Genomic DNA, 19935 nt, shown 5'->3' with positions numbered 1-19935 from the left:
TCCTTTCAAAATCATCTATTTTCTCTAAACCATTATATGTCACCACACCTTTCTTATTATAATGCTAACGTAAGGTTCTATACCATGGGTGATGTTATTAATAATTTAAATTATTATTTGGCATCCAATTTTATGAAGGTCAGTTTTTCTTTCAATGGAATGTGAGAAAAGACAGAGGTTGTAGAAAGGTCATATGAAACCACAGTGGAAAACTAGGCTAATGCATTTGCATAACTTTATTTCATGTCCTTAACTTCTTCCACAGTTTATTGGAAATTGTGTTTTGTTTGAAATTACAGTGGACCAGGCACTCAATCTGTATTTGGCTGAATCAATAAATCAAGGCACAAATGTGAACCATCTTTCAGCTTTTAAATAGTTTGCTTACACTTGTTTTCTGTACATTTATACCATCTCATTTGGGCATCTGAATAAAGTGCTTCTTCTTTTAAGTGACAGAATTATAAAGCTACTCTGCCATTCATGCCTTTAAAATCTTCAGCCTATATTTAGATGTTATTTGGTCTTCCCCTCAGAACCTCACTGTTGCCTTTCACTGAATAGCACAGCTCTAGTATATTATATTACTGTTTTCCAGTTTAATTTAGTTTGATCTGCGTGGAAGAAAAACTTTTTGAAAGCAGAACTTCCATTGTGATCCAGAAGAGGTGCTAGTTAAATTTTGATACATGAGGTATCTAATTCATTTCATTGATCAGCAAACACTTGAAGACTCTTGTTATTTATGACATGGAAATACCATTAGACGTGAAGGATTCTGCAGTGCACAACATTATTCTGAGCATTTTGACAGTGTGATTCAGTTCAGAATTGTCTTTCTTTGGGAGTTCAGAAGGAGTATGTTATCAAAAAGTTTATTAGCAGTCAGAAATTATTTAAGTTGATTTCCAGCTCTTTAACACTTTATACACCCAGCACTATTCTTCAAGAGTTACTAAAAGAGTGAGAGTTCTGCTTTTTTTCTTTTCCCAGTCTGTTTTAGGAGTATGTGGGTGTGGGCTATGGAAAAGAATTAGGAACTAATGAAAATCTTCCCCTGACTCACTAGCTGCACATTAATTAATCTTAGAGTTTTCCTTAGTTAAAAGTATGGTCTGTTAAAGTCAGTTTCTCTGGAATTTAATCTCTATAAAAATTGCAGTCCTCTCCTTCCAAGTTGTACCAAGATTTGTTGCACAGAGAAATGAGGTGTTTATTCAGGTTAGATCTGAGATTTGTTTGACAAAAATGGTGCAGTAAGATCCTTTCAAAGAGACGACCTGTCTAGAAAAGAGTTAAAGAGTTTGACAAGAGAATTTTCGCTGTATGTAGTTGAAAATGTGAATGGTTTTATAAATAATACCCACAAAAATGTGGTCATATGAGAAAGAAAGGTACAGATTACCATGTGGCAGGACCAAAGTAGGAACATCATGGTAAATGATAATAAAATATCCTAAAGCTACCATTTATTTTTCTGAGTATGCCAATCTAACTGCTACAGATTTTATGCAGAGGATACCATTGCTATAGAAACTTCTTAAACATTATCTTGAAATATCTCTTTCCAAGCTGACGTGATGAGATTGAATTTCTACTGTAGAAGTGGTAGGGAAGGTACATACTTCCACAAATCCTTTGGAGTTTGTTTTTTGTTTGTTTGGGGTTTTTTTTGGTTGTTTTGTTACTTAGTGGCTATATTTTTCTTTGATTTGCCTTTTTAAATGTTCCAATATTTCCTCAGTTCACAGTAAAAGGTTTATACTCTTCTGATAATTAGCTCTGTGCTTATTTGCTTCAGGGAATAAATCCATTTAGAAAACACAGACAAAACTTCTGCAGTGTCTGCAAGATCCAAGGAAAAAGTGAAGTGGAACCAGAGAATTGAGGTTATCACAGCTACTAAAACTATAAACCAGAAGTGGATAATGTAATAGTTGCTGCACTGGGAAAAAAAATGGAAGGACCTCTGAGGGATTTTAATTGAAAACAAAAAAAAATAATGGAAGAGAAAAAAGTGCCACATAATTTCCTGTTCTACCTTAGTTTTATTTGTATTTGTTTGACAAGTTGAAAGATATTACAAATTCTCTTATATATATTGGAGTGTGGCTGACATGTGTTCCCATGTTTGTTTTTAAATCAGTCATTTTGCCTTATCCTGGAAAATTATGTCTGTTACCACAAGAAAGACATCTTAGAAAGAGATCGCTGTATGTTCTCCAGCAGGGAGATTTTTTTCCTAATATGTTAAGGTTACAGGACTTGCTGTTAAAATGCAATTTGTCCCAGTCTGAGTGGGACAAATTCCTATTACTTAAAGTCACAGATGCCCACAGAGCAACCACTGCTGCAGTCGCTTTAATCTCTCTTTGTTTTACTCCCCATGTCAAAGGGAATTTTAAGTATGATTTGTCTCATTGTAGAGCAAATCTCTCTAAGAGGAAAGGTGGCTGTTACTTTCCCTACAGCTTCCTGTAGACTTGTAACTGCATATAGTATCTTTAAGTAAGCAGTGTTGGGTACCGTCAGGAATGTCCATGGATAAATATTTGAATTTGGAATATTTCATTAAATGTTGCCAAATACTTATGTAAATTTTTAGTATCTCTGCTGGCAATGCGAACACCAAGATCTCATGAATCTGTCTGCAAATTTTTGTCTTGTGCATCCCTACCATGCTATGTATATTTACATATTTATAACTTCATTTGTCCTTCAACATACTAGGTAGTGGCCATCAGATAGAGAAGTGTTTTATTACAGGAATATCTGTCAGTTGTAAGAGCCCTCAATTTTTAGGGAATATATTTCATAACTGTAGTTTAAAAATTTAAATCAAATATCTTGTTCCTTGGCATTCTCTAAGAAATAAAGAGTTGTAGCTATTAGATGTTATAGAGACAGGACTTAAACATTTCTCTTAAAGATGTCTCATTTATCCAGGATCAATACAGTAAAGCTTAAAATACTTAATTGGGCATTGACTATATAAAGAATGTACTATTTTTTCAGCATCAGTTTTGAGTCCCCTGAGGCTGTCCAGTTCATCTAATATCCCAGAGGATCTGTTCTGTGTTTCTACAAGCCCAAAAGCTACAATTGAATTGAAAAGAATATTCCAATAGAATACAAATAGGCTGTATAGTAGGTGTCACAAAGAAAGAAATACAGTTATATCCCAGAGAACATCCCCCTGCATCCAAGTAGGAATGACACCTGACTGACATTAATCACTCTCTCATACATCTGAAAAAGCATATATTATGCACTTTGATGATTAATAGGGAAGATTCATGTCAATCCTTGTCCTGCAGATTTGTCACTTTGAAGGGACAGATTAAATATTTATTAAAAGTTTCAATGACAGTGTACAGGAATTAACAATTGCTATTGTCAGTCTTAAGAATTATTAGGAATCTTTTAATTATATTGTCCTGTATGAAAGAACCTTACTTTTCCTAAATAAGTTTTGTTTACAGCAGAGATATGTACTTCTTATTCCTTTATTTTATCAAATTTTATTTTCTTTTTTTCTCACCATAATTTCTGTAAAGATATTTTTTCCTACTTCTTCCACTCAGTATTATACAGAGAATCAAAATGTTATTAGAGGTGAATTGCCAAATTGAAATACTGACTAAAACAAACAAAATCTATGGAAGATTCCAGATGCTTTCTTCAGCTGAACTGGGTTTGCCTTGGGGCTTTTATTTTACAAGGCTGCTATAGTGATAATTCTTTAATTCTTCATGCACAAATCTTCACATTTTGAAGAGCTGAGAGGACTTTCACAAAGACTGATTCCTTAATTCCCACTTTGTGGAACTGATCTTGTAAACACTGTGACACTGTGAATAGAATGCTTCTGACCTTAGCAAGTCTCTGTCAAAGTGTCAGAGGAGAAAAGGTGTCCTGCCAGCACAGCTTGTGTCCTGCCTGCCCACTGTGTCACTCAAACAGTACTTTGATCCATGACTTGTGAAAGGAAAGGTCCTCCACCATCCTTTTTCTCCCAAAGATGTCCTGGACAAGCACTCCCCAGCAGTGTCTGGTCTGCTCTGCAGACCTGAGGTGTGAGTTTTACCCAAGTCCCAGTTTCACTGTGGCTGGCTGTAGGCACAGACTTTCCCAGACACTCAGGGGGCTGGGCCTTGCCATCCTCCTTCCTGGTGGTGCTCTGAGGCCAACATGCATCATGGATGTCACCACTGGTTCTAGAGTTATTGGGGGTATGCACCTCCTGCTCAGACACTTGTATTCCTTCTCTCAGTCATATCCGAACTGATAAAGGAAAAAAAAAAATAATGGGGAAAAAAATGAAGAAGAAATGAAAAGAGAAGGTGAGTTAGATGCATAAAAAGCACTGAAATTTAATAAGTGACTTTTGCCTCCTGTCTTTCAGCATGGTATTCAAAGTATTCCCTATAGGAGGAAAAACATGACAGATTTGAAGATTCCTCATGTCTGGAATCAGCTATTTATGATCTTGATTCATAAACAGTTCTCTTACATCTATTAATCTACATGCTCTGCATTTGTGTAGGTAGTACATAGAAGTAAGGTGGTTGTTTTTTTTTTTAATCCATGGAATCTATCATTGCACAGCATTTAGCACACTGGCCTTGTTTGACAGTAGGGAGGGTTGTAACAGGTGTCCAAAATCTTAGAATTTTGGTAACTGTGATTATTTCTCAAACTTGGAAGTTTTGCTTTTCCACAAAATTGCAGTTGCCTCAACTCTGAGATGGGAACATTCCAAAGAGACCTGTAAAATGTGATTAAAACAAAGGTGTAACAAGGTTTGAGACAAAACAGAACTAAGTTGCTTGAAATGCTAATGGTCTTATAAAGTGGGTTTGATGCTTACGGTTACTTAGCCTTAGCAACAGAACTGAAGGAAAAAAAATGTAATCCAAGCAATCAAAACTGTATCCCTTAAGCTGCCTAAAACCCAAAATGAAAAAAGGTGGATTATGATAGGAAATTAAGAAGCAATATATGCATTTGAGGAGAAAGAATGGCTGAGAGGGCTAGGAAATCAGGAGAGGATGAAGTATTAGAAAGTACCTAATGAATCTCCTTTTATAGTGAGTTGTTTTATTTCTCCCTTTTAATTGGTAAGGATAACATATGAAATGAAGATATATATTTTTAAGAGCCTAAGCACATAAAAGTATATTTGGTGGAAATACTACCATGGGAATGTAAAGGGATGCAAATGTCAGAAAAGTCTGCTTGGTTATAAATGAAAGCTGGCTATAATGATATCTATTAGATTTAATAGTTGTGACAGGATAAATCAAAATTATAAGGAAGTGAAATAGACAGACTAAGGAAAACCAACAGATTATTATTGCCTTCCCATTATAGATTTCCAAAATAAGTGGGTTTAAGGTGTAACTTTATATTTTTTAAAACAAGCAATTTAATTGTCATTCCTTGCAATGTGTAAAATAAACTGCTTTCTCCATGTGAATTACCAATCACTTTTTATCAATGCATCTTTTAAATTATCTTTTCTCAACTCAGCACTTTGAGCAAATAAAAAAGAAGAGTCCTACTATTTCAGAATTTTACTACTAGAAATATGGCAAATGCTGGCACCCATGGCAGGGTGAGGTGTTGATGCTTTTGATGCTCTGGAGGAATTCACTGAGATTCCAGAATTCCAAACAAAACAGGTGCATTTTTAAAAAAGGAATTTTATCTGCAGTACACTTATTTATCTAGCTTTTTTCATTAGAATGCATGGGGGTTTTTTTTGCTGAAATGTGTAGTCCTTTATTATAGTGATGTTAATTTAGGAAATGAAAATTGGGGAAAAGATATTTCAGAGAATGAAAATCATCTTAAAACTTTACACAAAGGAGGAAATTAAAGGGTTGGCTGGATGGGTTTTGTCATTAACTCTTATTATGAAAACCTACTGAGACTAATACAGCCAGACTATAATAAAAGGCTTGAAAACTGAAATATCACTGTTTCATCTTACTGTTTTTGTTCTTTCTATAATGCACTGTGAAAATTCAATTTTTTGTGTGATTTTTATAAGTTGACTTCAAAAGTGGAGCCAAATTTTCATGCATGCTGATGTACATAGGTAGCATATATATATGTTGCCTGGATAAAATAATTTCTCCAACATGTCATTTGATCAGCTTCATGTTTCCTTTTTAAGTGTTATTTATTGAAGATAGAGACATACTAAATAGCTTGCCTGGTTCCTACCATAATATAACACTGAAAATCTTGAGATTTTTAATGCATTCTTTTCATTGCTGAGCATCATGAATTCTCATTTAAGTCACTGGAGCTTGAGTAAGTTCATCAGTATCATATTCCTAAAGTAAAAATCATCCTGTTGCATACTTGTCCCTGATTTGTCCCTGCCTTTTGAAAACATTACTTTGTAGATTCTTGCAGTTTTCTTGCCTGCTTTTTTGATGTTATTTCTTCGTTTCTGCTACCTCAATTTGCTGAAAAATTCAGAATCCCATAGCGAGCATCTTGCAGCATCCTTCAGCTTAGTGATGGAAGATAAATTTTGAGTTTAAAATCTCTTCCTACATTGAAATAGTTTCTATTTGCCTCAGAGCTATTCTAGGAAGACCCAACAATTTTGGAATTATGTGTTTAATGCAGAGCTTCCACACACAGATAATTAGTAGCAATTTTCTAAATGTAACAGTAATACTAACCACAAGAATTATTTAATAGGAGCGACAAATTTTCAAAACATTAGCTAAGGGCAGAGTAATAAATAACTACTACTGTGCCCAGATTTTCCTACATTATTAACAACAACATGTACAAATGTTTTGTTTGGTTTGTTAGCATGCACTTATCAACCTTACCCATAAAATGCTGAGTATGTGCCTTTCCCTAAAATCAGGTAGCTGGGTTATTTTAACTGGTGCTGTTCTAAAGCACCACTGAGCTGTTTGTATGGAATTGTTGTCAGACTGGAGATTGACAGTGTGCCAGAGGACACACGTGCTCGCTCATAACTCGCATCTTCATGGCCTTGTTGGCTGCTCTCATTTTTCTTCATGTCACTGTGAAGGAAAGATAGAAGAGAGAAAAGAAGAAACAAGGAAACAAAGAAAATAGGGAAGAGGATCAGAAGGAAAATGTTAGCTTGAATTTTAACAGTTTAACAATCTTGGGTAAACAAATATCGATTTCAGTGCATTTTTTGACTCATTTAAATGCGTTTGATAATTTGATACTCCTGACCATTTATCTCATGTAGAGCTTTTGTTTGCTTGAATGAAATATAAGATCAAACTCTGTATGGTTAATTTACTGTTTTCAAGTAGAACCGTGTTTTAGAAATTTTTAAGAGAAAATCAGTGAAAAATGAAAAAAAAAGTATCATATTTTGATATATAACATCAGATGAAGGAGACACGATAATATTTTTATTTTTTTAAGATATTTTTCAGTTTTATTGTATTTTAAAGCACTTTTGTTTCAAGCTACTTATGAGAGACTAAAGCTTAGGAAGTGAGATCTTTAAATTAAGCAAGCATTCTTGTGCAGAGGTAGCATCAGTCAAAATCTACAAGGAAGGTGCTCAGAAGCTTCTCCAAATAGGGCTCATTCTCAAGCAATGACACTGAAACAAGTAGATAGATTATTTTAGAAGTGTCAGCAAATATATTAACTTTTCTGTGACTTGGGGAAATACAAATTCATGGACAAGGTCTTTAAATTATGGACAAATAAGGAAAAGCTGTGACTTTTCTTCCTATTGCCTCCTGTTTCTTTGATATAACACTCAGGACTGCACTCCACTCTTTGCTGAGAAAAGGAAGAAGCAGAGAAGGAACACAGTTTATCATAGAGTACTTCATTTTTAAACTACTTGGTCAGCCATGAAAAGACTTTAATAATGTTATCACACCAAGGAAAATAAAACTTCATTAAAACTAGTTTTATTAATTAACTTTATTTGCACACCGTGAAAATACATTTTACCCTAAACAAAGAATAAATGCCTGAAAAGTAAACCGCCCTCCTGAAATACTCTTGTAAAACAATGGATCCAAAACTAGAGAAAACAGTGACAGTTGAAGTCACATTATGCTCATTCTATACTATTTTTCTGTGCTTTACATAACATATATCATGTTTAAAAGATTCTGGATCATCAAAGCTTGTCAGGAAGATACTGTTTTCAAAGCAAACTGAAAGCAGAGATGTTTTTCTTAATTTTTTTATAAAAGTATGTAAGAAGAGTTTTACTCCTCTAAAAAGCCTGAAAGGTGATGTAGAAGGGGGAGTCTTTTAATACAGTTAATCTGGAAAATATTTTTAAGGTATTCATAGCAAACATTTAATTTTTTTAATGAGTAATTTGAAAATATTCTGTCTCTGATTAAAAAGCCCTCAAGTATATTTGGTTTGAAGAATCCAGGAATATTTAATAAATCTTTTCATTGCCTCCATGCATTTGGTAAGCTCTACTTCATTTCCTGTTGCTCTGCTGAAATAAATATCTGATGGGAATGAACCAGGAAAATAGTTTGAACCCAACTTGGAATATGAATAGGAGAGGTGCAGATCAAGAACAAAAATCTGTGTTTCATTGCTGTTTCATTGCAGATGCAACTAGGAAGATTGCCTCATAGAAAAATCTTTATAATTGCATGTGGAATACTTACTGTATTGCTCTGAAAGAAAGTATATTCACAGGAAGTTTCTTTGCAACATCTTGTAATGTTGCAAATCACATACTCCTTGTGCATGCTTTGGAGTCAGTTCCTAACATTATTCTGACTCTGTTAGAAATGTAGCCTTGAGAATAATGGTGGTCTCTGATGGATAGAAAAAATAATAAACTCAGCCACAAAATGAAAGGAATTCTAAGACAAAAAGAAATCCTTCCTCTCCTTTATTCTTACTATCCCCAGGTAAATTAATGAGGATATTGAGCCAAGTAAGTTGTACCTTCCCCCTTGAAGTGCTCAAAAGAGACACACACTTGAGATTGTCCTTCAGATGAAGACAAGCATGAGGAAGATTCTGAATTGCAGTGGAACAAAATTATTAAAAAAGAATTCCCCTCAGACCATCAGAAAGAAGATAAAAATCCTCTGAATATGAATATGAATTTTCCGATAGGGCTGGGCATACAGACCTACAGATCTAAACAGGTTGTGTCCTTCTTAGAAGTAATTTTACCATTTTCTGAGAGTGTTTATTACTCGGAATTATGTGACAGTGGAAGTCTAGGACCCACTGCTGCAAATCAATGTGAAGATATGCCCTTTACTGTCAAGTTTTCCTTAATGATGCCTCCTCACCTCAGCCTGACCTTTCACTACGTTCAACCCACAGAGGGCAGTGATGTGCAATTAATAATAACTTTCTAGAGCCTTAAATGAAAACACCATCTGTTTTAGGCAGTCTTAGTGTGTATTTTTGGGAAGTGACAATTTTTTTACTTGATCTGGAAATAACATTGAACTCTTGGAATTTCCCAGGTTGAGCTTAGGGAATTTAAAAGTACAGGATTACAAATTATATTGTAAAAATTATGTTCTGGGGAAATTTCTGGAGCTTTTTTGTAGTAGTATTGCCTGGTAATAGTCTGCACTAATAGATAGTAAACCATATACTGGGAAGCAATAAGTCTAAAGTAGAAACACATGCAAATCTAGGATGTGTTCTATTGTATCCTGTGGTCCAGTCATCCTGTAAAACTTATAGTATGACCACCAAAAATTATCTTTAACCATTTCTGTCTGCATAAAGCTTACATGCCACTAAACTCTTGAGGAGTAGCAGGAAAATGAGATTTTTGCCCTGACCAACAGCCACTAGAATCAACTCACAGATCTGAGCCACTTTTTATCAGCCTCTTGGACCCCAGAGGCTTTTGTCACAAACCAGCCCACGCTGAACAGAAATCTACACTCAATATGAGTAGGTGTCAGCAAAAGAATAACCTCTTAAAAGCAGAAAAAAGGTGACATTTTGACCTCCAGCCTCCTCTACACTGAGCATATTTCTCCTTGTCTTACATCTCCTTTACATATCTCTTCTTTACATTAATATATGTGTTCAAGAGTGAAAGAGATTGAAGGATTCATGGATGCAATGGGCAGGTCAAAGCACAGAATAATTTTTCTATCCACCTCAGGCCATATTTGTGTTTGTTTTAGAAGCAAATACATTCCAAAGATATGAAAGAAATGCCAGAGCACAAAAAGATTAAAAGGTTGGAGAATGCAGAAAACAAAACAATAATTCATGAAACGGAATCTGCAAAGCTGCAAAGAGATGATCCTCTCATGCCAAACATGTATCCGGAAGAGTATAGCTTACAGCCCTGGGCCTGGGGAGAGGAGGAAAGCCAAGTTTACTGCTTGTCTCTTCCTTTCCCACCTCCGCTTGGATGTTTGATGCAGACAATGTGCAGGGCTTATGACTTTGAATGGACTTTGCACTCTGCATTGGAACAGCCTTCATACAGTTATGCAGGGGGTGAGGATGCTTTTCATTTCGGTATGTAGAACTGTAGCTGAGCAAGTGAAAAATCAGCTTGTCATGCTTTATGAAGTTCTACTCTGGTGTAGGAGCTCCTTTTGTCTGTGGAACCCAGACAAGAAGAGAGATGTCTCTTCTGCATTTTATTTGTGTACTCATATTCAGTAACTTGTGAAGTGCAAGGAGACTGCCATAAAGTTTCCAGCCGAAAAAATTCTTCTTAACAAAAAATATTTCAGTGTCTCACTGTATAAAAAATGCCCCAGTGCCTATAATTGCATATGTTATGGCTATGATACCATATACAAATTGATTGCTACAACATTTTTATGTGATTATTTCTAAAGAAATATGGGATTCCCATCACTTGTTACCTGTAGCATCCTTTACTCAAAAATCAATGTGATAAACACAATGTTAGTCTGAACAGAATGTCATGTAATTAAATATAATGTGAAATCAATCAAAATCTAGCTAGCAGCAGACATGAGGCTCATACTCTGGATAACTGTGTAACATTTAACACCTCCAGATTTTATATAAATACTTATCTCTGTGTGTTTTAAAAATATCCAGCTATCTCCATACATTCAATCTTAAATACATCTAATTTTGTAATAAATTTGGGGCTTAATGTTCAGATAGAAAAATGTTTTGAATTTTTCTATCATGCTCAAATTCATGAATATAAGGCAAGTCCCTTATGATTCAGCATTATTTTAATCTACTTCATTTTACGTTTCCTAAATTCACCACTAATACACAGCACTGAGCTACTTTTTTAAAATTAATCAGTGATTTATTATGAAAAATATTAATGAAAAATATTTACAATTGCCAAGTGCAGACAGAAGAGGGTCCATATATAACAAATGGATAAAATGTTTAGAAATGCACCTTTTCTAAAGTTTGGGGTTGTATTCTATGTTGGAGAATACAACAGGCCAAATGTAACTCATCATAACAATCCATTTTATTCATGTCATGATTGGGAGAAAGGTGTTTGCAGACTTAACAAACTACCCCAATAATAAGAAATACTCTCCTGGAGGCTCTTCAAAAATATCAGAATCAATGGAACTGATATCACTGAGCTATTGAAATAAGTTATTTATGGACAGGAATAATAGGAGGAAGTTTAAAATAGATTTGCCACTCTGTTTTACCATGTTTGAAATCAGCTTCAATTATTATATCTACACTTTTTGAGCTCAGTGTTAATATAGAGCCCTCTAAGCTGTGTTTCTATACTGAAATAGACATAAAAGTTTTACAAAAGGTCTTACTCTCATGCTGATTCCAGTCCCCCTAATTGCACTGATTATAGGCCCAAAAGGGGCTTATTCACTGGGAGGGTGGTCAGTTCCTGGAACAGGCTCCCCAGGGAGGTGATGACAGCAAGATGTCTGAGTTCAAGGAGCATCTGGATGATGATCTTGGTCATGGTTTAGTTTTAAGTACTTCTCCAAGAAGCAAGGAGTTGGATTTGAAAATCATCATGGGTCCCCTTCAACTTGAGATGATCTATGGTGCTGACTCTGTTAGAAGAATGGACTGCTGATGTGATGGCAAATAGAGTTAGGAGTCTTACTGGGAGAAATTCATTAAGAACATCATTACCAATTGTCATCAACTCCAGAATTAGTGGTGCAAAACACTACTAAGGTCCTGTTATATTATTTTCACTTTAATGGACTGTGTCATTGGCTTTAAACAAATGAGACATAACTGATGAAGCAATGTCTAAACTTGCATCTGTAAGTGCTTGTGTGCTCAGATATCATGACTTAGAAAAGGCTGCTATCACCACTAGTCTAACATTGTTAGTTATGTGCAGAAATAGAGTTATTCAGCTGGATATCTATGACTTTACCTGAAGTCATGGAAATTCATCCCTGTTTTTTTCTTTCCTGTTTAGCATTTTAAAGTAAAGTTGCCATAGTTTTCAAAAGTTCCTCTACTGTTCATTATGATTTTCCAGAACACCCTTGCCAAGCCACTCTTCAAATGTCTCTATGCTTTCTTAGGTCTGAGGACCCCCTAAAAGATATCAACAATTCTGTGAGTTCCCTGATTCACAAACTGATGTAATATTTGTGTGCTTGTCTGCACTTTCTTCTTCAGAATACAATATCTAAAGCACCAAGATTCATTTTCTCATCATAAATATGCATAAGACATTAACATAAATCTAATCTAACAGGTTCACCATGGATAAAGAAATGTAATTAATTTTCTTCCCTGTCTATTTTACTGCTGTCTCTATTTTCCTTAGATTTTGCTTGTTCATGTACTACAGTCTCAGAACCTTTGTTATGCATTATATTTAGCTGCTTGATGCATCTCACAGTGTTTTTCTTAACCCCAGCTGGAGTACTAATGGCTTTTGCTAAGAAAAGAGTAGAAAAAAAATTCTTATTTACAGTTTGGATGGTTAGTCAGACAGTCACAAAGAAAAGTAGATTTAGACATATACTAAGCTGATGCAAATTTTTCCTTTTGATGTCATCGTATATATGTATCATCCATTCACAGCAAGGAAAATTGGTGCATCTGCATTCTAACACTACTATTATAAAATTAAGCATGTTTGCTGCTGACTTGCCAGATAGGTAGTACAATAAGAGGTCTAAAGAAAAGTTTTAAAATATATTTGTGTACTTGTAAGAGTATTCTTATTTACCTTCAAATAAGCTTTACTAAATCTATGGTTATCCCATATTTATTAGTTTTTCCTCTCCTTTATCACCATTGTCACAACTCTTTAAAGATAGATGGATACAATTTAAAAAGTAGAGTAGCTTGCATCCAGTAATATATCCTAAAAACAAAGAACAGTTTGTATAAATACAACCCTAAGAAAACGAATGGTTTTGCAGTTCAATCACACACAGAGTAATTTCTCTACTGAGATTTTATCTGCTATTGATGGTTGTTATTTGCACAGTACTCATCTAATTTCACTACCTTTCCTGTTATCCTAGCAAAGAATTTGTTTGCTGATTCTCGACACAACTGCATGGGCATCTTCAAGTCTTCTTTTTGTTTTGTTTGGTTTGGGTTTTTTCCCCAAAACTTGTGTTTGATAATCCATACTTGCATGTATCTTACTATATATAATTTATTCAAATTTTAGACTGATGATGGTATTGTGAAAATATGGAGTGAATCAGGAACTCATGGTGACGAGTGGAACAAAGTCAAGTTACACTTGGGGAAGCTAAGGAATTTTGAAATTATTTTTGAAGGCATTCGTACCAGAGATCTGGGAGGAGGAGCAGCAATAGATGACATAGAGTTCCACAACTGCACCACAAGTAAGTTCAAGAGGAAACTTTCTAGAGGGGTGCTACATGAGATGTAGGAAGTTCTTGTTCAGTTTAAAATACATAATAATTTTACTGTTATCATCATAATTTCACTGCTCATAAAATCAGTTATGAATAAATTATTTCTACTCTTGACTCTTTTCTGCGCATACATTTGTGTGGTGTTCTCATACTAAATTATGGCAGATAAATCCAAGAAATTACTAAGGTTTTGTTTCCTTTATTTATTTTGCTTTGAGTAAGAACTTTCCTTCTTTAATCCATTGGTAAGTTTTTGAGTCTGTAATGCTGTATATAACAATTTCATATAAATTGTGACAGATGGTAATAAATGAAACCTTTGGCCTCTGTGTTTTATTATAAAGTCTCTTGCCCTAAAAATAAGTGGAGACTACAAATGAACCTTTGTAAATATTCTTTTTCCCAGTTCAGTTGAAGTGTTAAGGTCAGCAAAATAGAACTTTTGACTCCTTCACAGAATACTCCATTTAATTAATATCTCTGTGGACATAGGCTAGAATAAGAACAAAGTTTGCCCTTATTAAAAACAACAAAAGCAACAGCAACAACAACAACCAAAAAAAAAAAAAGGACCAAAACTACACCAAAAAATACCCAACGATAAAACCCCAACAAACCACCAAACAAACAGTAACAAAAGAAACTGCTAAACCCAAGAAGATAAATACTGAGTAGGTAGATCATGGCTTCTCTCAGGAAGGTATGTGGTTTTTATATCTTGTAGGAAACAGTGTGACACAACTTAAGTGATTATGTTAAATGAGGTGTGGATGCCACATATCAACACTGTATGAGTTTCATGGTAGTTGTTTGAGCAAGCTTTAATCTCCTGCCATAGACTGGATGCCCATCATCAACTGAAGTATGAAAAATGAATTTCTGAAGAACACCACTTGATCTAGTTTCATCTAAAAAATGAAGGGTTTGCAATTAGAAATTGTTGTATAATTCAAAGAATGGAAATGTGATACAATCTGGAACCTTCAGAATCGCACTTTAATAAAACTCTAAGGCAGATGTACACAAAAGCTCTACAAAGCACATGAGCATTACTGAGCCCGTTGTCTTTTTTTGAAGTGTTTCATTGTCCTCATTGCTGTGCATGTGATTGTTCTCCAAAAAACAAAGGTAGATAGGTAAGGATGTCCTGGTAGGAGATGGTAAATCAATATCTATCATCTTGAATAACAAAGTAGATGCTGGTCTCTCTTGCCATTTGCTGCCTGTTGTGTTCACATGTATTAATTCATACCAGTGGGGTCTAGTTAAACCACATTTCTGGGATTCTGTTCAGTTTTGGAGCTACAACAAATTAGACACTTCATTTCACAGTCAGAGTCATGAAAATATTCAGGAAATGAAAATAGTAGTTTATTTTCTTAAGGAAGTAGTAACATCTCTGTTAAGTTCATAAAGATGGTATCAACATATCTTAATATAGTGTAAAAAATATTTCTTCTTACTCTTAAGTCCATATATTATATAACAACCTGAAAAATGACATCATATCACAACTGGAAATATTCCAGAGTTGTCATTGCAAGGAAGGAAATTGTTTCTATAAGGATTTGGAAAGCTGTCAGATGAAGGATCCTCAATCTCTTAAAATGTTAAGATTGCTGAAATTTACATTGGTTTTAGTCTATGACCCTACAAATCTGAATGTTAACAGTGTTTTATAACAAGTCTTGCATTAAAATACCTTTGCAGTGAAACAGTTCAGGAAGTAACTTGGTTTATTACTTTATAGCAACTATTTGTTTTACAGCACTGCTTCAGGAAGAAGCTCTGCTGGGAAAGCAGTTGCACCAAGTGCTCCAACTGCTTTCCCATACAGCTTCAGCACAGTCATATTCCTATGTATTTTGCTGAAAATTATTGTTGATGAAGACAGATGATTCAGAGGAAGCTTTTCTCATAGAACTTTGATAAGTACAGTTGAAGCTTAATTTGCAAGACAAATTTTTAAAATATTTATTTAAGAAAGTTGGAGACCCAGGATACTGATCCTTTATATAGTTGTAACTTGCATGGTCCTTGCTTCTGCACTCTAATAGGGTACAGTCTTTATACACTCAGGAATAATTTCCTTACAGTATCTCTGGTAGTGTATGCTAGGTACAGCAGGGTTATCATTAAAGTTTAGGAGTATGTATCCTGTGAGAATGTGTTTATGTTTATGCCTTTGCTTTCCAGCAGGATCAGAGGCCTATCATTTGTTCACTTTTCAGCTGTATCTGTGTGCATCTGTGAACATGCATGTCTGTAAAATAAGCAAAACAAACAAACAAATCCTAAAATAACAACCCATAACAACCCACCGCACCTCACTCCACCTCTGCCCCCTGATTTTCTTATCTGTATGAGGACACTCAGCCTCAAAACAATGTTAAAAGGGAATAATTTAGTGCCTTTCACATCAGCTCTGCACTCTGCCTATGATTTTTTGCTTTCTACTCCACAAGTTGATACCTGCTTGCTTAATTTTCTCAAGACTTCTGGTATGCTGACCTTCCTGTTGGCATGATGACACGAAGGAGCCTCGTCTGACCTTTCTCATTCTTGTTGTTATTGATTATTTACCTTTGTAGAACAAACAAGCAAAATACATTTTGCCAGTTTCTCAAAAATAACATTTCCCACCTGACCCAAGCCTGGGGCATTCAGGATAGAGAAAGCATGTCATGTACAGATTGTACTTTTTGCAGCACAGAGTTCACAGTTTTATTGTATCTGTCATAACAAAGCTAAAAGTCAGCAAACACCATCTTACTGTGGCCAAACTCAAAAAGAAGAGCAGCATACAAAGGAGATGGGGAACAGGGTTTCTGATCAACGAAATTACTTGATTTACAGCACTTACAGTTCTGTGTTTGTAGCTGTAGGATTGCTGGGCTACACATATGACAAGGGTCCTCTAGGGCAGCTGAAGTTACATTTCTATTTTCTACTTGGTGTTACTTTGTTAAACTGAAATCTTACATATTATGGGTATTCTGGATGTGTTAATTATATAAACAGTGGAATATAGTGTGCACAGAAAAAAACTAGGAGATTGAAAATAATTAGGACTTGAAAACAGGTTTAAAATAAACAGAATGGAGTTGAAATGAGAATGCCTTAAATTGCATGGAGAAAAGGAATGTCATATTTAGCTGCTTCTCAGCAGACAGCATTTAGTGGTGAAAACTAATGTAAAGACATTTCTGGAACTTTCAAATATTTTGGGATAGCCTCCTCCTCACAGACTGTCCTTTTGGAAGCTGCTGAAGGGTATTCCTGGAACATGGTTTACAGTTAGCACAATAAAATAATTGCCTCTTTACAGAAATTATGTACTCAAGTTGAGAGAGCAAAAAGGGAAGAGACAGGCAGCCCATGTGATATTTTACATGTGAATATTAGATCTGTTTTCTACAGTATGGTAATATTCAATGGTTATACCATTGCTTAAAATATCTAAATACTTATTTTATTTTACATATATTTTCCTTCAGCTTGCTTCCGTGCTGTGTTTTATAAGCTGTATGCATCATAAGAGTATCTGCACTGAGGTGGATTCTTTGCTCTTCACTTATATAGCTGTGATTTACATAGCTCATTTTATATGAGGATATTCAACTGATTACAGAGAATCTTATCACTATTTTCCTTTTAAAAATTAATTTGTCAACAGCTTCTTTATCAGTACAATACTATAAATGACTCTACTATGATCTGAGCTTCTGAGGCCCTTTCCTTCAAGGCTCATTTTTGTCAGGTCTCACTAATTTCTATGGAAGTGAAGGACAAGAGGAAACTGTGGGTTTATTGGAAATATGAGCTCTAGGATATATTGTCAAAAATAGAATGAAACAAAGATATAAAAGAGTTGGTTTTGAGAGAGTAAGAATGTTCTGATAACAAAAATAGGTTAAATTCCAAAACTGATACATTTTATTATACAGGTTAAATTAAAAAATGCAAAAAATAGTGAAATTACACCACCAGCTAGGAAAGGATGTTCTTAAATTAGCTGATATACTGATTTTTTTCACTTACGTGTACAATAATTCTTTATACAATTTTATTGACACTGTGTGAACTGAATGGAGTTTACTGTCATCATTTCATGTGCTTTTTAATAATTGGCAATTAATTTTGGCCATGAGGTTATTTGCAGGCTGGAAACAAAATGTCTCAATTTTTGCCTTAATAAAAAGATAAAATATCTATGATGGCCATGGAGAATAATGCCTAATTATAAATTTATTTTTTACACTTACGACATTTAACTTCATGATAATGTGGTCTGCTATCATTAAGGAGCACTTCAAGCATTATTGTTCTCCTTTGCCAGCTGATGGTTCACTGTCAAATAATAGTGAATCAAGAGCACAATTTCTCAGGCATGCTGTTACTAGAAGTCAAATTTTTGTGCACCTGTAACGTAAAGAAAAAGCATTTTGTACTCTCAGGTACACAACAGCAAGTATAAGCATGGACATGCACATGACTCAGCCACATCATAGCTTTGGCATCCCAGGACACCACCTGCAAAACTAGCAAGGGAATAAATAAAAATAAGAGAATCATAACTCTGAATTAAAATTGGACAGAAATTTCTAGAACATTTTGCTATTTAGTTGATTTATATCATTTTTTAGTCTGGGAATTCAGTGCCATAGAAATCCAGGAATAAGACAGAACCATTACAGCTCCAGTGATCTTTGTTAGTTTGGAATCAGACTCCATAACCTTTTCTTCTAATGTTACAATTATATTTAGTTTTTAAAAGAAAGAAAAGTAAAAATTCCACAATCTATTAATAGGAAATTGCTTCACCAAATTGAGTTGAACAGAAATTTTCCTTAAAATATAATAAAGCTTGCTTTCCTGGTGGTAAACTTTTTCTTTCCCTTTCTCCTCATATATTTGTATTCCTCCTCACATATTTGTATTCCTTCTCATCTGCTGTTTATGGCGAAGACCATAGGTGAAGTACTGAAATCCTTTGAACAACTTTACTTCCATGCTCTCATAAACAAGAAGCTTTGAAAGTCACAGTAGAAAAATACTTTCTTATTAGAATTCCATCCTAGCTTTGCAGTTCAGAGAGACAATAACTAAAACATCCTAGTGTTTGTGTATGTAGGCCAGCTTTTTTGTTTTTAAAACAAGCCAGTGTTTCCTTTGAATCCTCAGTTATGTATCATGCAAAGCTTAATGTTTAGTGGAGAATTTAGTTCCTTCTTCTTAAATACTTCAGAAAAGTTCAAACTCTGATAATAGAAGTATTCAGTACAAATCTGGCCCTGAAGTGAGAGGGAAGGGAATTCAGAAAGAGAAAGCTGCCAGACCTAAATTAGTCACTGAGGATATTCACTGATGTTCAGACAGAATGTTTGCCCAGTTTTTTTAATTTTCTTTTTTTCCCCTTCAAATATTTTAATGATTCATGATGTCTTTCTCTTGTTTTTATAAATAGCTCAATGTCAGGGTATTCTGACATGGAGCACTGCAATCACACGACCTGGTGGCTAAAACTTCTCAGTAAATGTGCTGAAATCAATGCTAAAGTTTTTGTTAGTCTAATATTTGGATTTTGCCTTTACAAGGAAATTATTCTCTGATTTCTTTGTGAGCTATCAATTTAAAATTTTCTGCAATATATTGAATCTTCTTCATTACAGAGAAAGTAAACTCATTTTGAAGAGTCTAGAAATTTTGGTATCTTTAACTTAATTTGGCTTAGTGTAACATACATTAACATGAATGTACTTTATCACTTGAGGGAAAATTTTAGTGAACTCAGATCTCATTACACTCAGCAGAGGGTGCAGATACGTGCAATTTGGTTCTAGACAAGAAAAAAATCTTCCTTTTGGCAATGTGAAGATTAGCCACAGATGCCTTTCAGAGGATATCCCTTCTATATGCCCTTGTAGGAAGGACTCAGTGAGGAAGGCAGCGTGCTAAGGACAGATGTGGAGGAAATTCCCTCAACCCAGCTTGCCAGGGCTGCCAGTTACACTGGGGGAAGACACGAATTCCTGCACAATTCCTATTAGGCAGAAATACTTAAACTGCATTGAATATTAACTTTCTA

General features: G+C 34.8%; 1 protein-coding gene across 1 annotated transcript in view; it reads left to right on the top strand.

Moving 5' to 3' along the window:
* MALRD1 (MAM and LDL receptor class A domain containing 1) overlaps positions 1–19935 on the top strand; it is a 232774-nt gene that overhangs the window by 126392 nt on the left and 86447 nt on the right. Inside the window, exon 28 of the mRNA XM_053963779.1 lies at positions 13634–13814. Coding sequence (XP_053819754.1) covers positions 13634–13814 — 181 coding nt within the window. The remainder of the gene's footprint in view (positions 1–13633; positions 13815–19935) is intronic.

Source organism: Vidua chalybeata, chromosome 1 (assembly GCF_026979565.1).
Source record: "Vidua chalybeata isolate OUT-0048 chromosome 1, bVidCha1 merged haplotype, whole genome shotgun sequence".
Lineage (NCBI taxonomy): Eukaryota > Metazoa > Chordata > Aves > Passeriformes > Viduidae > Vidua > Vidua chalybeata.
The sequence above is the reverse complement of the archived record's forward strand: the minus strand, read 5'-3'. Positions and strand labels throughout refer to the sequence as shown.